Source organism: Nomascus leucogenys, chromosome 13 (assembly GCF_006542625.1).
Source record: "Nomascus leucogenys isolate Asia chromosome 13, Asia_NLE_v1, whole genome shotgun sequence".
NCBI classification, from domain to species: Eukaryota; Metazoa; Chordata; class Mammalia; order Primates; family Hylobatidae; genus Nomascus; species Nomascus leucogenys.
Genome location: NC_044393.1, coordinates 30,605,090 through 30,619,434, shown reverse-complemented (window position 1 = coordinate 30,619,434; position 14,345 = coordinate 30,605,090). Strand labels below are relative to the sequence as shown.

General features: G+C 43.2%; 1 protein-coding gene across 2 annotated transcripts in view; it reads right to left on the bottom strand.

Moving 5' to 3' along the window:
• Positions 1–10,170: 10,170 nt before the first annotated feature.
• The window catches only part of CDK5RAP1 (CDK5 regulatory subunit associated protein 1), a 39,887-nt gene continuing 35,712 nt past the window's right edge, over positions 10,171–14,345 (bottom strand). For both annotated transcript variants that reach the window (XM_003273532.2, XM_012511878.2), the window contains exons 13-14: positions 11,700–11,840; positions 10,171–10,455 (exon numbers count right to left, since the gene is read on the bottom strand). In XM_003273532.2, coding sequence (XP_003273580.1) covers positions 10,375–10,455; positions 11,700–11,840 — 222 coding nt within the window. In that variant the 3' untranslated portion in view covers positions 10,171–10,374. The remainder of the gene's footprint in view (positions 10,456–11,699; positions 11,841–14,345) is intronic.

Here is a 14,345-nt window from a genome sequence, read left to right as displayed (position 1 = left end):
GCCCATGCTGATAACCAGCATGCTGACACAGCTTTTTTTTTTTGTGGGGGGGGGGGTGGTTTTGGGTTTTGTTTTGTTTTGTTTTTTGAGACAAGGTCTTGCTCTGTTGCCCAGGCTGGAGTGCAATGACACAATCTCAGTTTACTGCAGCCTCAAACTCCTAGATTCAAGTTATCCTCCCGCCTCAACATTCCAAGTAGCTTGAATTATAGGTGTGCACCACCATGCCCGGCCCAATATGCTCTTTATAGGTTGCCTCACCTCCCCACCTCACTTCCCCACTCCCCTACCAGTGTTCCCTGGGGTCATCTCCCAAATCAACTACCTGCACTCCAATCCTGTTCTCAGGGTCTCCTTCTGGTGAACCTGAATGAAGACAGCCATTTGCTCCAGGCTGGCACTATTCTAAGGATCTTCCAGACCTTCGCTCACGCCACCTTCCCCAGTGCCTGTGTCACAGGCTCCCCCCACACCTGCACCTGACAAATGAAGAAACCAAGGCTCTGACAACCCTGCACCACTCCCAAGCAGCCCCCAACTATTACCCCACACTGCCTCCTTCTCTCTGCTCCTTTATCACCTACCCCCTTGGGTTTCCACCTCCCCCAAAAAGAGAGAGGGGTTGTTCTCCTGTGCCAGCCTCCTGATTTGGGCCTTGAAACACAACCACCCTCCATGAAGTGCTGAGGCTCCCCCAGACTGGGAATTCCACGACTCCACTGCCTTGCTGGGCTATGGGAGGAAAACTCCTCGATTTCCTGCTGTCTTAGCAGCAGCAGCAAAGAGAAAACACCAAGAGATCTCATTAAATCATCATGCCTTGCAGGAATTAGTACTGTGTTTGTCTTACAGATGGGAGATGAAGTAACAAACAGCTGATGACGTGATGGGGCTGGGGGCGGAACCCAGGCCTCACCCACTTTGCCCTGAGCCTCCCAGCTGAATCCACAGCAGGTTATAGATCCAATTTTCTTTCTTTCTGTCTTTCTCTTTCTTTCTTTCTTTCTCTTTCTTTCTTTCTTTCTCTCTCTCTCTCTTTCTTTCTCTCTCTCTCTCTTTCTTTCTCTCTCTCTCTTTCTTTCTTTCTTTCTTTTTCTTTCTCTTTCCCTTCCTTCCTTCCTCCCTCCCTCCCTCCTTTCTTTCTTTCTTTTCTTTCTTTCTTTCTTTTTCTTTTTTTTTCTTTCTTTCTTTCTTTTCTTTCTTTCCTTTTTTGAGACAGGGTCTCACACTGTCGCCCAGGCTAGAGTACAGTGGTGCAGTCTCTGCTCACTGCAACCTCCGCCTTCCCAGGCTCAAGCAATTCTCCTGCTTCAGCCTGCCGAGTAGGCTGGAGTGCAGTGGTATGATATTGGCTCACTGCAACCTCTGCCTCCTGGGTTCAAGAAATTCTGCCTCAGCCTTCCAAGTAGCTGGAATTACAGGTGTGCACCACCATACCCAGCTAATTTTTTTTTTTTTTTTTTTTGTATTTTTAGTAGTGACAGGTTTCGCCATGTTGGCCAGGCTGGTCTCAAACTCCTGACCTCAAATAATCCATCCACCTCTGCCTCCCAAAGTGCTGGGATTATAGATGTGAGCCACCATGCCCGACTAGTATAATTTTTATACCAAATAAGCCAAATATGTCATTTTTGGACTTTAGGGAACCTAATATCTTAAATAATTAATTAGGTCAGAAAAAGACAAAATTTATTTGATTTTGGAAAGTTTGTCAAATATCAAAGGTTTAAGACACTTGAAGTCTGGGGGTGGTGGCTCATGCCTGTAATCCCAGCACTTTGGGAGGCTGAGGCGGGTGGATCATAAGGTCAGGAGTTCAAGACCACCCTGGCCAACATGGTGAAACCTCGTCTCTACTAAAAATACAAAATTTAGCCAGGCATGGTGGCAGGCACCTGTAATCCCAGCTACTCAGGAGGCTGAGGCAGGAGAATCACTTGAACCTGAGCAGCAGAGGTTGCAGTGAGCCAAGATCGTGCCACTGCACTCCAGCCTAGGTAATAGAGTGAGACTCCAACTCAAAAAAAAAAAAGACACTTGATATCACACTATCACAAAATAGGATCACAAGTCATTGTAAAATAAGTCATTCATTTAACCAAAGTGATAACTCAAGAATTTTGAAAAAAAGGCAAAAACCTTCATTCTTTTTTTTTTTTTTGAGACGGAGTCTAGCTCTGTCACCCAGGCTGGAGTGCAGTGGCGCAATCTCGGCTCACTGCAAGCTCCGTCTCCCAGGTTCACGCCGTTCTCCTGCCTCAGCCTCTCCGAGTAGCTGGGACTACAGGCGCCCGCCACCACGCCCGGCTAATTTTTTGTATTTTTAGTAGAGACGGGGTTTCACCGTAGTCTCGATCTCCTGACCTCGTGATCCGCCCGCCTCGGCCTCCCAAAGTGCTGGGATTACAAGCGTGAGCCACCGCGCCCGGCCAAAACCTTCATTCTTTGAGAGAGGAGACTTAATTTTTTCTAAACAATAAGCCCTAATAAAAACAACATGAAGCAATTAAATTTGTTTTTCAAAATTTTATTAACTATAAAATTTTAATCTTGACCATAAGATATAACTTCCATAAGCCCTTTATAATCTTTATAACCTTTATTAAGGAGCTGGTTAATGCTTCAAGAAAACCTTGTTAATCTGACACAGGAGCCCACATGCGGGTCTTGCATCCATGTGACTTTGACATTAATGGTTAATTTATAGAGAAACTGGACTTATTTTCTCTCTCAAAATTGGCCCTTACAATCTCATGTGCCCACCTCTTGCATGATAGTCCCTGGGCCTTGAGGAGTTGAATAGCTTTAATTTCTGGACCTGTGTCTCAGGAATGCAGTTTATTTTTATTGGCATCCTCTATCGGGCCTGAAGATGAGGCTTTAATTGCTGTCAGTGTTTCAGATTTAGCAGGACTTGGTGTTCTTTTTAAACCCAGGAGTCAAAACCCTGTAACTCAATGTCACAATGACTTTAAAAGCACATACAGAAAGATACATGGATGTAATAACCTTAATTTTTAAAAAATATTTGTAATTTCAGTTTTTTTTCTAAGCAAGCCAAACTTAATAATAATGGCATAGGAATTATTTCAATAAAACAAAATCTGTGAGGCCAGTTACCAAAAGGCGAAAGACCTTCTGCAGTGCACAGAATATTATGTTGAAAGAAAACATTTCCTTTAGAACTTTAAGAAAACACTGTTAGCATCAGGCCACAAAAAAACAGAACTGGAGGGGAAAAAAAATTATATGAGCTGAAAATCAGTTGAAGCAAAGTGTTACTATTTCATGCCTTTTAAAAGGGCAGAGAAATGCTGGGCGCAGTGGCTCATGCCTGTAATCCCAGCACTTTGGGAGGCCAAGGTGGGTAGATCACAAGGTCAGGAGTTCGAGACCAGCCTGACCAACATAGTGAAACCCTGTCTCTACTAAAAATACAAAAATTAGCCGGGTGTGGTGGCACATGCCTGTAATCACAGCTACTCAGGAGGCTGAGGCAGGAGAATCACTTGAACCTGGGAAGTGGAGGTTGCAGTGAGCCAAGATTGCACCACTGAACTCCAGCCTGGGTGACAGGGCAAGACTCTGTCTCAAAAGAAAAAAAAAGAAAAAAAAAAGGGCAAAGAAAACTGAAAACTGAAAATGGTGAGATGCAATAAAAGTTGAACTTTGGGTTTAAAAATAATTAAAATTTTGGCCAGGTGTGGTGGCTCACATCTGTAATCCCAGCACTCTGGGAGACCGAGGCGGGAGGCTCACCTGAAGTCGGGATTTCAAGACCAGCTTGGTCAACATAGTGAAACCCTGTCTCTACTAAAAATACAAAAAATTAGTTGGCCATGGTGGCAGGCTCCCAGCTACTTGGGAGGCTGAGGCAGGAGAATCGCTTAAACCTGGGAGGCGGAGGTTGCAGTACAATCATGCCATTGTACTCCAGTCTGGGCAACAAGAGCGAAACTCTGTCTCAAAAAAAAAAAAGTAAAATCTCTTATAATTTATTAAGAGTAAATTAATCCCTTAAGAAAAGTTTATTGTTCCAATCAATTATTTAGTGTATAGTGTTTTTTAAAACATCTCTAGAAAGACCATTATAATTTCTCTTTAATTATAGACAACTTGATTACATAAAAGTTTTTGGTTTTGTTTTAATCCTCTTTTTGTGACTCTTGTGATATATATTACATATAATATATAATATATACATATATTTATAAATATAATTATATATAAATATATACATATATTTTTATATATGTATATATTTTATATTATATACTATAAAACATACATATGTATTATATAATATATCATATATATCATATATAATTTTATTATATATAATTTATTTTAGACAGTCTCTTTCTGTCACCCAGGCTGGAGTGTAGTGGCATGATCATAGCTTACTGCCACCTTGACCTCCTGGGCTCAAGCAATCCTCTGCCTCAGCCTCTTGGGTAGCTAGGACCACAGGAGTGTGCCTCTATACCTGGCTAATTTTTTATTTTTTGTAGAGACAGGGTCTCACTATGTTGCTCAGGCTGATCTCGAACTTCTGGACTCAGCAATCCTCCCACCTAGGCCTCCCAAAGTACTGGGATTACAGGTGTGAGCCCCCACGCCCAGCCCATAAGAAATATTAAGAATAGGTAAATCCATAGAAACTGAATACAGCGTGTTGGTCTCCTGGAGCGCAGGGTAGGGTGTTGAATAAATGCTTAATGAGTATGGTTGGGTTTTTTTTTTTTTTTTTTTTTTGGCAGTGATAGAAATGTTGGGAACTAGACAGAGGTGATGGTTGCACAACACTGTGAAAGTACTAAATGCCACTGAATTGCTCCCTGAAGAAAGGTTAATTTTATGTTACACATATTTCACCTCTATTTAAAAAACAAAAATCCTTCCAGCCTGCAGTAGCTCCAGGCACACCTAGCACCCAGATGTTGGTTTCTAATACTATTTTTTATCAAAGTAATCAATCAGGGCTCCTTGGAGAAATGTTTTATTCTAGGACTAGAGAGGAAATATAAAAGATAATCCTAGAGCATCTTATAGTTCTTGAAAGTAAAAGATAAGTAAAAAAATAAGGAAATAAAACCAGAGTTGATGGAGATATGCCAAACGGATGCAGGGCTGACTGAAAGAGCTTCCAAAGGCCAAAGCGGGAACAATTTGACCAACAAAATTAAGTAGTGTTGGATTATAACCCAAAGTATAAAATAAATATCCAGCAGTAGCTACTGATATAAATATATGATTTAATAAATAAATGGGGAAGAACAGACAAATCTCAGTGAAGAATATCAAATGATTTATGTAAGAGTAAAGTGGCTGGGTGCAGTGGCTCACGCCTGTAATCCTAGCACTTTGGGAGGCCGAGATGGGCGGATCACCTGAGGTCAGGAGTTCGAGACCAGCCTGGCCAACATGGTGAAACCCCGTCTCTACTAAAAGTATAAAAATTAGCCGGGTGTGGTGGCGGGTGCCTGTAAACCCAGCTACTTGGAAGGCTAAGGCAGGAGAGTCGCTTGAACCCGGAAGACGGAGGTTGCAGTGAGCCAAGATCACGCAACTGCACTCCAGCCTGGGGCAACAGAGTAAGACTCACTTTCAAAAAAAAAAAAAGAGTAGAGCATAACTTTCTACTCCTTAAGTTTCCACTGCACTAGTGACTTCCCTCCAAAGACTGTAGTGTGAAAAGGGAGAAGGACAAAAAAAAAAAAAAAAAAAAAGGGAGAAGGACAACTGTGCAATGAAGAAATCTGACAAACACTACCTTAAGACAGGTGATCGACGTTAATATGAACAGTGATAAGTCATAATAATAATATGAATCCTTATTATGATGTGAAGAGAACGTCACAAAACATGATAGAACTGCAAGGAGGAAAGAGACAAATCCACGATTACTTTCAGAAATGTCAATATCCCCCTCTCAATAGTCAATAGAACAACTTGACAGATAATAAGCAAGGATATTATAGACTTAACCTGAATTGACTCACTTATAGAACTCTCTCCCCAACAACAGAATATATACTCTTCTCAAATATGCATTGACCACTTAGCTAGACAGATCATAATCTGAGCCATTAAACAAGTCTCAATATATTCAAATGATTAAAGTCATACAAAATATGTTCTATGACTACAATGGAATTAAATTAGAAATCATTAACATAAAGATCTCAGGAAAATCCCCAAATATTTGGAAATTTTAAAACCTAATTCTAAATAACCCACTGGTCAAAGAAGAAATCAAAGAAAATTTTGATTTGGTGATGGTTCCACAGGTGTATGTGGAAAACTTATCTGTGTCAAACCACCTGTGTCAAAACTCATCAGACCAGACACTGTGGCTCACACCTGTAATCCCAACACTTTGGGAGGCCAAGGTGGGAGGATCGCTCAAGCCCAGGAGTTCCAGGCTGCAGTGAGTGATGATCACACCACCACACTCCAGCCTGGGAGACAGAGCAAGACTGTGTCTCAAAAAAAAAAACAACAAACTTATCAAATTGTTCGCTTTAAAAATGTACACATCAGCCGGGCGCAGTAGCTCATGCCTGTAATCCCAGCACTTTGGGAGGCTGAGGTGGGCGGATCGCCTGAGGTCAGGAGTTCGAGACCAGCCTGACCAACATGGAGAAACCCCATCTCTACTAAAAATACGAAATTAGCCAGGCGTGGTGGCACATGCCTATAATCCCAGCGACTCAGGAGGCTGACGCAGGAGAATCACTTGAACCCGGGAGGTGGAGGTTGCGGTGAGCCGAGATCGATCGCACCATTGCACTCCAGCCTGGGCAACAAAAGCAAAATTCCATCTCAAAAAAAAAAAAAAGGAAAAGAAAAAATGTACACATCAATTTTATGTAAATTACACATACCTCGATAAAGCTGTTGATAGTGTGTATGGTATACAATCATTTGTGTAAGATAATCACAAATATAAATCATTTTATACAGAGATTATCTCTAAAAAGATACATTAGAAAATGATTAATGTGCTGGATTTTGTAAAAGGGAACTAGGGGATTAGTAGGACGGAAGCTGATTGATTACAGATACCTACTGTATTGTTTGGATTACTTACCATATGTATGTTTCACCTTTTGTTTGTTTTTGAGACAGGGTCTCACTCTGTCACTCAGACTGGAGTGCAGTGGTGCACTCTCAGCTCACTGCAGCCTCCACCTCCAGGGTTCAAGCCATTCTCCTGCCTCAGCCTCCCGAATAGCTGGGATTACAGGCATGTGCCACCGCACCCGGCTAATTTGTGTATTTTTAGCAGAGACGGGGTTTCGCCATGTTGGCCAGGCTGGTCTCAAACTCCAGACCTCAAGTCATCCACCCGCCTTGACCTCCCAAAGTGCTGGGATTACAGGCGTGAGCCACCACACCCAGCCTGTTTTACCTTTTTATAAAAATTGAAATAATTTCAAAACCTGCTTTAAGTGCCTTCTGAAGAAAGGACTAGGGTAAGGAACCATCACAAATAAACGTTCTCAGTAGAAGACGGACCCTAAGAGTAGAAACCAATCCTTGAGTGCCGAACCAGCACCTGAGGAAGAGGTTCCTGTTGTGTGGGTAAATGGAGAAGGTCTAAAGGACATCACGGCCAGACACACAATAAAAGCCCCAGCATATCCTAATATACACAATCTGCTTGAGAAGCAAAATCTTTTGATGATCTCTCCCATTTAATAAGAGCTTATGATGTTCCACGGACTGTACTAAATTCTCTGGAAGGATGATTGTGTCACTGAATTCCATGTGAGATATGCATGTTATTATCTTCATGTTTCACATCAAAACACCAAGCCAGGCCGGGCACAGTGGCTCACGCCTGTAATCCCAGCACTTTGGGAGGCCGAGGCAGGCGGATCACTTGAAGTCAGGAAGGAGTTTGAGACCACCCTGGCCAACACAGTGAAACTCTTTCTCCACTAAAAATAAAATAAAAAATTAGCTGGGCGTGGTGGCAGGCGCCTGTAATCCCACCTACTCGGGAGGCTGAGGCAGGAGAATCACTTGAACCCAGGAGACAGAGGTTGCAGTGAGCCAAGATCGTACCACTGCACTCCAGCCTGGGTGACAGAGCGAGGCTCCACCTCAAAAAAAAAAAAAAAAAAAAACACAAGACAGACAAGAGTAAATTAACTACTCAATTTCAGACAACTCTCAAGCAATAAAGTGGGGATGTGAACCAAAGTCCTCTGACTCCAAAAATTCCATGCTACCATCTCTTGGATTTTTTTTCATGATATCCACAGAATGAAATAACCTTGGTGGTGAAGGGGGCTGAGAATCACTACTCGAAACCTACTAATAGGTCCAAGGGAAAAGAGACGTAATTTTTTTAAAGCCTAATAAGTAATGACTTTTTTTTTTTTTTTTTTTAAAGACGGAGTTTCGCTCGTCGCCCAGGTTGGAGTGCAATGGCACGATCTCGGCTCGCTGCAACCTCCACCTCCTGGGTTCAAGCAATTCTCCTGCCTCAGCCTCCCAAATTGCTGGGATTACAGGCTCCCACCACCATGCCCAGCTAATTTTGTTATTTTTAGTAGAGACAGGGTTTCACCATGTTGGCAAGGCTGGTCTTGAATTCCTGACCTCAGGTGATCCACCTGCCTCAGCCTCTCAAAGTGCTGGGATTACAGGCGTGAGCCACTGTGCCCCGCCTGGTAATGACATTTTCTAAAACTCCAAGTGCTATCAGACCTCACAGGCTAAAAAAGCCTGTGAGGCTTTTTTTCCACTGGTGGCAAAGGCCAGGGAGGCTTTGGTGGGCAAGAAGCCTCCAAGGAGGCAGAGGAGGAAGAAGAGACCACAGCTATAGGAAAGAAGATGAAGTTTGAAAAGCTGCTTCTATCCTTGTCTTTTCCTCTTCCATTTGAGAGGACTTGGGTTTTTACTCCGTGCCTGATCCATCACACAGCCTTCTGAGGACATTCCAAGAGAGTCCTGTGGTCCACTTGGAAATTTAGACAGATATTTCAAGGGGATAGTTGCTTTTGACTGAATACTCATGAAAACTTTTAAAGAAATGAGTGATAGAGCTAACCCACATCTGTAAGTTTTGTTGGTTTTTCTTGTTTTTTATTTTTTTGAGAAAGGGTCTTGCTCTGTCACCCAGACTAGAGTGTGGCGGTGTAATTGCGGCTCACTGCAGCCTCTATCTCCTGGGCTCAAGTGATCCACCCGCCTCAGCCTCTCAAGTAGCTGGGACTACAAGGCCTGCACCACCACACCCAGCTAATTTTTTTTTTTTTTCCTGTAAAGTCAGGGTCTTGCCATATTGCTCAGGTTGGTCTCCAACTCCTGGGCTCAAGCAATCCACCCGCCTCAGCCTCCCAAAGTGGTGGGATTACTGGTATGAGCCACCATCCCCAGCTTACATTTTGAATTAATAGTTTTTTTTTTTTTTTTTTTTTGAGACAGAGTCTTGCTCTGTCCCCCAGGCTGGAGGGCAGTGGCATGACCTCAGCTCACTGCAGCCTTCACCTCCCACGTTCAGTGATTCTCCTGCCTCACCCTCCTGAGTAGCTGGCACTACACGTGCCTGCCACCATGCCCGGCTAACTTTTGGATTTTTCTTTAGCAGAGTCAGGGTTTCACCATGTTGACCAGGCTGGTCTTGATCTCCTGAACTCAAGTGATCCACCCACCTCAGCCTCCCAAAGTGCTGGGATTACAGGTGTAAAGCCACCGCGTCTAGACAATATTGTTCCATCTCATGTAAAAAAACCATTTTTTTCCAACAAATAATTTTTTTATGTTGGGGGTTGTAAAGGAAAGCAGAGTGTTTTATCAAGTTTTTTGCTTGAGTGGCTTTAGAACAATTTAAAAGTCAACTTTGGTGCCAGAAAAAAAGAGGTCCATGAGGGAAATCCTCAGGTAAAACATGCAAAATAAAGTGCAGCAATAGGCAGCGAAGTCAGTGGCATCCAATGCAAACATCAGAAAGGTCGAGAGCAGTTTTCCCAAGCAAATGGTTCTCCCCACCTTCCTCACCTTCAGTCTCTGCCTCCTAGGGCCCAGGGGAGAAAACCAGAGAGGGAGCAGTGTCCACAGGAGAAACTGGGTTGGGAAACACTTAACACAGACTACAGGGAAAACTGTAGAAACACTAACCAAGGTAAAAATGAAGTCAAAGTGAGAGACAAAGGGTTAACTTTAGCTTAGGTAAATTTAATGACTGTAAAAGCTGTTCACATAGCAGCTTTAAAGAGACACGTTTTCCACTGACATAAAGTTGCTTCACCCCTTGCAGCTTATCTCCACCTTCATGACCTCTTTCCTCAGTGGCCGGCAATGTCTCCCCTTCCTGTTGGGGAGGACTGCCCAAGTCAGCTCTGAGGCCATCTTCTCAGGTCAGCAATATGCAGAGGAGTCCCTCAGAGTGGTCCTGCAGAGAACATGTCCCCTAAGTGTCTGAGAGCTGGCCGAGGTGATCTGAAAGAAAACCAGGCAGAAGAAGGCAAAGTAACAACTAGGACTGTAGCACTGGGACTTCACGTGGAGCCTCCAGAGGAGAAGCCCCCAAAAGGAATCTGATGGAGGTGACCGGCTGGCAGAGACCACATGGCTCCTGTGTGCCCCTGATCCTGGTAGGAAGCAAGGTCTCATGGAATGGCAATGGATATAATTTAAGAAGTCAAAGCAGGTCAGTCCCAGCCACTTCTCCCTTTTCTCTTGGAAGATGGCTCCTCCTCAGCTCTAACCATAAAATTCAGGTGAAACTGCCCATCACAGGCCCTGCCCTCCTAACTCCAAGGCTGAGCCAGTCAAATCCTTCCTTAGGGTATTTACAGCCAACATTTGGTGAGAAATGTTCTCTCTCCTCCAATTGACAGCTGAAAGAATGTGACCCCAAAGTTATCTGTGGTCACATTTCTTACCATAAGGACAAGTCCGTCCATTAGTAAATACTTACTAAGTACATATTTTGTACTCAGAATTGCCCTAGGTGCTAGAAGATAAACAAAAATAAACAAACAGAAACAAAACAGGCATTTTCCCTGCCCTTAAAGGAACGTCTGTGGATGCTCTAGGGCATCAGTCTGTGTCTGCCTAACCCATCAGTCCGTGTCCTGCCAGCTTCTGGTTCTGAGGCGAAGTAGACATGAGAACAAGACAGGGAAGGTGGCAGCAGCAGAACTGGGCAGTGTGAGAAGAGAAGGCAGAAGAAAGGAAGAAATGGAAGGAGAGAATAAGAGAAGCATGTCGCCAGTGAAAGGGAGAAAGAAAGGGAGGGAAAATCCCACAGCCATATAGCTGATCTGTGAGAGTCCAGGGAAAAGACCCAAGAAACTTGAGCACATGTAAGTTAGAGAGGCCTGAGCCGTCAGAGATCACAAAGAAAATGTTGATCTCTGACAGGGAACACTCTCTACTCACTCAAAATCACTTACACCTCCTGGCCTCTCTGCAGCAAGAAACTACATGCCACTGCATACTCCAAACTCACCAAATTCCCACAAGGAACCCTTCCAGGGCAGGAGAATAGGTAAGAAGAATAAGAAGGCATTAGTAAGGAGCAGTCTAAAATGCAATCCAAAGTGCCATTCCATTGTACTGGTTGAGAGGAGATTTTTATTTTACTAAAACGTGTCTCCAGGAAAAAACTTTATTACCACAAATATCCAAACCAACATTCATGTCACAGTGCAAGCCAAAAGCCCAAAAGGACTCCTCACCTTCACCAGCACGTAGTCCCCAGGCTGGGCTCTGACCCTGAGCCCAGGGTTATTGACATCCTCCATCTCTGCATCAGGGAAGATCACCTTAAGGTTTCCATCATTCCTGCCACACAGGTCAGTGGCAGAGCGTTTACTGAGCTGCAGAAAGAAGAGAGAAGAGTTCATGGATTTGTCACAGTCGTAAGTTCTTGGAGGGTAGAAATTGTGCCTTCTCTGTCTCGGATCCCCAAGAGTCTGACCCACAGAGCATTCTTTAACCAAGGAATCACTGAAGACTCAGTGTTTGCTGCTGCTTCACCAGCAAGGGCAGTGTATGGCCCACAACAGAAACACTGTAAAGTTTTGCTAACTATATTATAATGAATCAATTAATCAACGAGTCTGTGCAGAACTGCCTTCTGCAGGAATGGACCTCCAACAGGCCTAAGGCCAGAGACTTACAAGTGATGCATTTGGAAAACCAACTTTCACTTTACCCAGTCTCATACTAGTCACTTATGAATGTTCTGGGATTGTCTGGCCTGGATTACTTGCCATTACTGAACAGACAGACTGAAAGGCAGAATCTCCAACACAACACACAGAAGACGGAGCCAGGAAGATACTAACATCACTATGATGGGATTAACTTCTAGAGTCTACAGAAACCCTTCTCTTCCAGCCATGGTAAAGAGACAGAAACAAGTTTACCCTTCAGCCTTATAAATAATAACCAGCAAATTGGGTAAAATATATGAAACAACTGTTTTTGGATACTGGACAAAAGATCATACAAGACTGTGAACTGTGAGAGAAGGAAAACAAAGTGAGCCCCCCAATCACCCCTGCTTTCTGCCAGAAGGTACATGCCAGACGGGAGCCTGTGAAGCAGGAGGGGAGAGCTCAAGCACAGCACAGTGGTCCTTCCTGCACTGAAGGGAGACGGATCAAGGTTCAGGGAGACTGAAATAGTTAGAAACTGTGAAGCAAATTCTAGAGAGGAGGGAGCAAAGCGGAAAAATAATTTCAGAAATACGTAGGGGGTCCTTATGAGTCTTCGCTGAACACTAACACTTGCATGTGTAGCATAAAACTCCATGAAGTCAGGCAAAGAGAGTAACCTGGGAACTGTCCACTGAACAGCTCCCAGAACTCGCATGTGGCCTGGAATCCACCACCAAATAGAAGAGTTTATGGATTTGTCACAGTCATAAGTTCTTGGAGGATAGAAATTGTGCTCATCGGTTCCTTGGGATATATTCACTAGCAATTCCTGACAGAAGGCCACATCTTAGTAGTAAGGCTAAACTATCCAGAGAATAAAAAAGTTTTTCTGGCCGGGTGCAGTGGCTCACGTCTGTAATTCCAGCACTTTGGGAGGCTGAGGCAAGTGAATCACCTGAGGTCAGGAGTTTGAGACCAACCTGGCAACATGGCGAAACCCTGTCTCTACTGAAAATACAAAAATTAGCCGGGCGTGGTGGCGCACATCTGTAGTCCCAGCGACTCAGGAGACTGAGGCAGGAGAATCGCTTAAACCTGGGAGGCAGAGGTTGCGGTAAGCCGAGATGACACCACTGCACTCCAGTGTGGGCAACAGAGTGAGCCTCTGTCTCAAAAAAAAAAAAAAAAAAAAAAGGAAGGAAGGGAGGGAGGGAAGGAGCAATCTCTGTGACCTCTGGGACAATATCAAGTGGTGGGACATATGTGTAATTCAAGTACTGAAGTGCTGGAGGTGGGTGGAAGAGGAAGCAGAGCAAAAAAATCTGAAGAGTAACAGGTGAAATTTTTCCAGATTTGATGAAAACTATAACCCCAGAAACTAAGAAGCCTCAAAAAAATCCCAAAGAAAACACAAAGGGGTAAACACAAAGAAAACCACCCCTAGCCACATCAAATTCCTAAAAACAATGATAAAGCAAAATCTTAAAAGCAGCCAAAGAAAATGGCAAAGAGTAAAGAAGAATGACCACAAACCTGTCAGAATCACATATGTCAGATGTCAACAGAATGATGTCTTCAAAATGTCAACCTAAAAGTCAACACTTGGTGAAAATATATTTTTAAAAAGAAGGTGAAATAAAGTTCTTTTCAGACAAACAGAAGCTAAGCAGCAGCACTGCCAAAAGACCTGCATTACAACTGATATTAAAGGAAGACTTTCAAGCAAAAACAAAATGATGCCCAGTGAAAATGTGAATGTACACAAGGGATGAAGAATGCCACAAATAGTAAATGAGTGGGTAAATACAGACTTTCTCTCATTTTTTAAAGTTCCTTTAAAAGATAATTGTTTAAAACAAAAATAACAATGATTTAGGGATACAAAAGTAAAACTCTGTAACAATAGCACAAAAGAAGGAGGAAGGGACAGAAGCATATCATTATAAGAATCTTACATTATACACACTGAGTGGTACCCAGTTTGGGGTTAAAATAATGGGCCAAAGAGAATCCAAAGGGCACATAATCTGCCATTAGAAAATCAAGCTCTGACGACATGCTATATTCTTAAGTAATCAAAGACACGGAAGGAGTTCAGTCTTTAAATGAATACCGCTTTAGGGAAACTACCTTCAGCTGAGATTTGGAAGCTCTACTATTCCCTACAAAATACTTACTAGTTACAAAAGGAAAAAGAGTAACTTTACAGTCAAGAAGGCT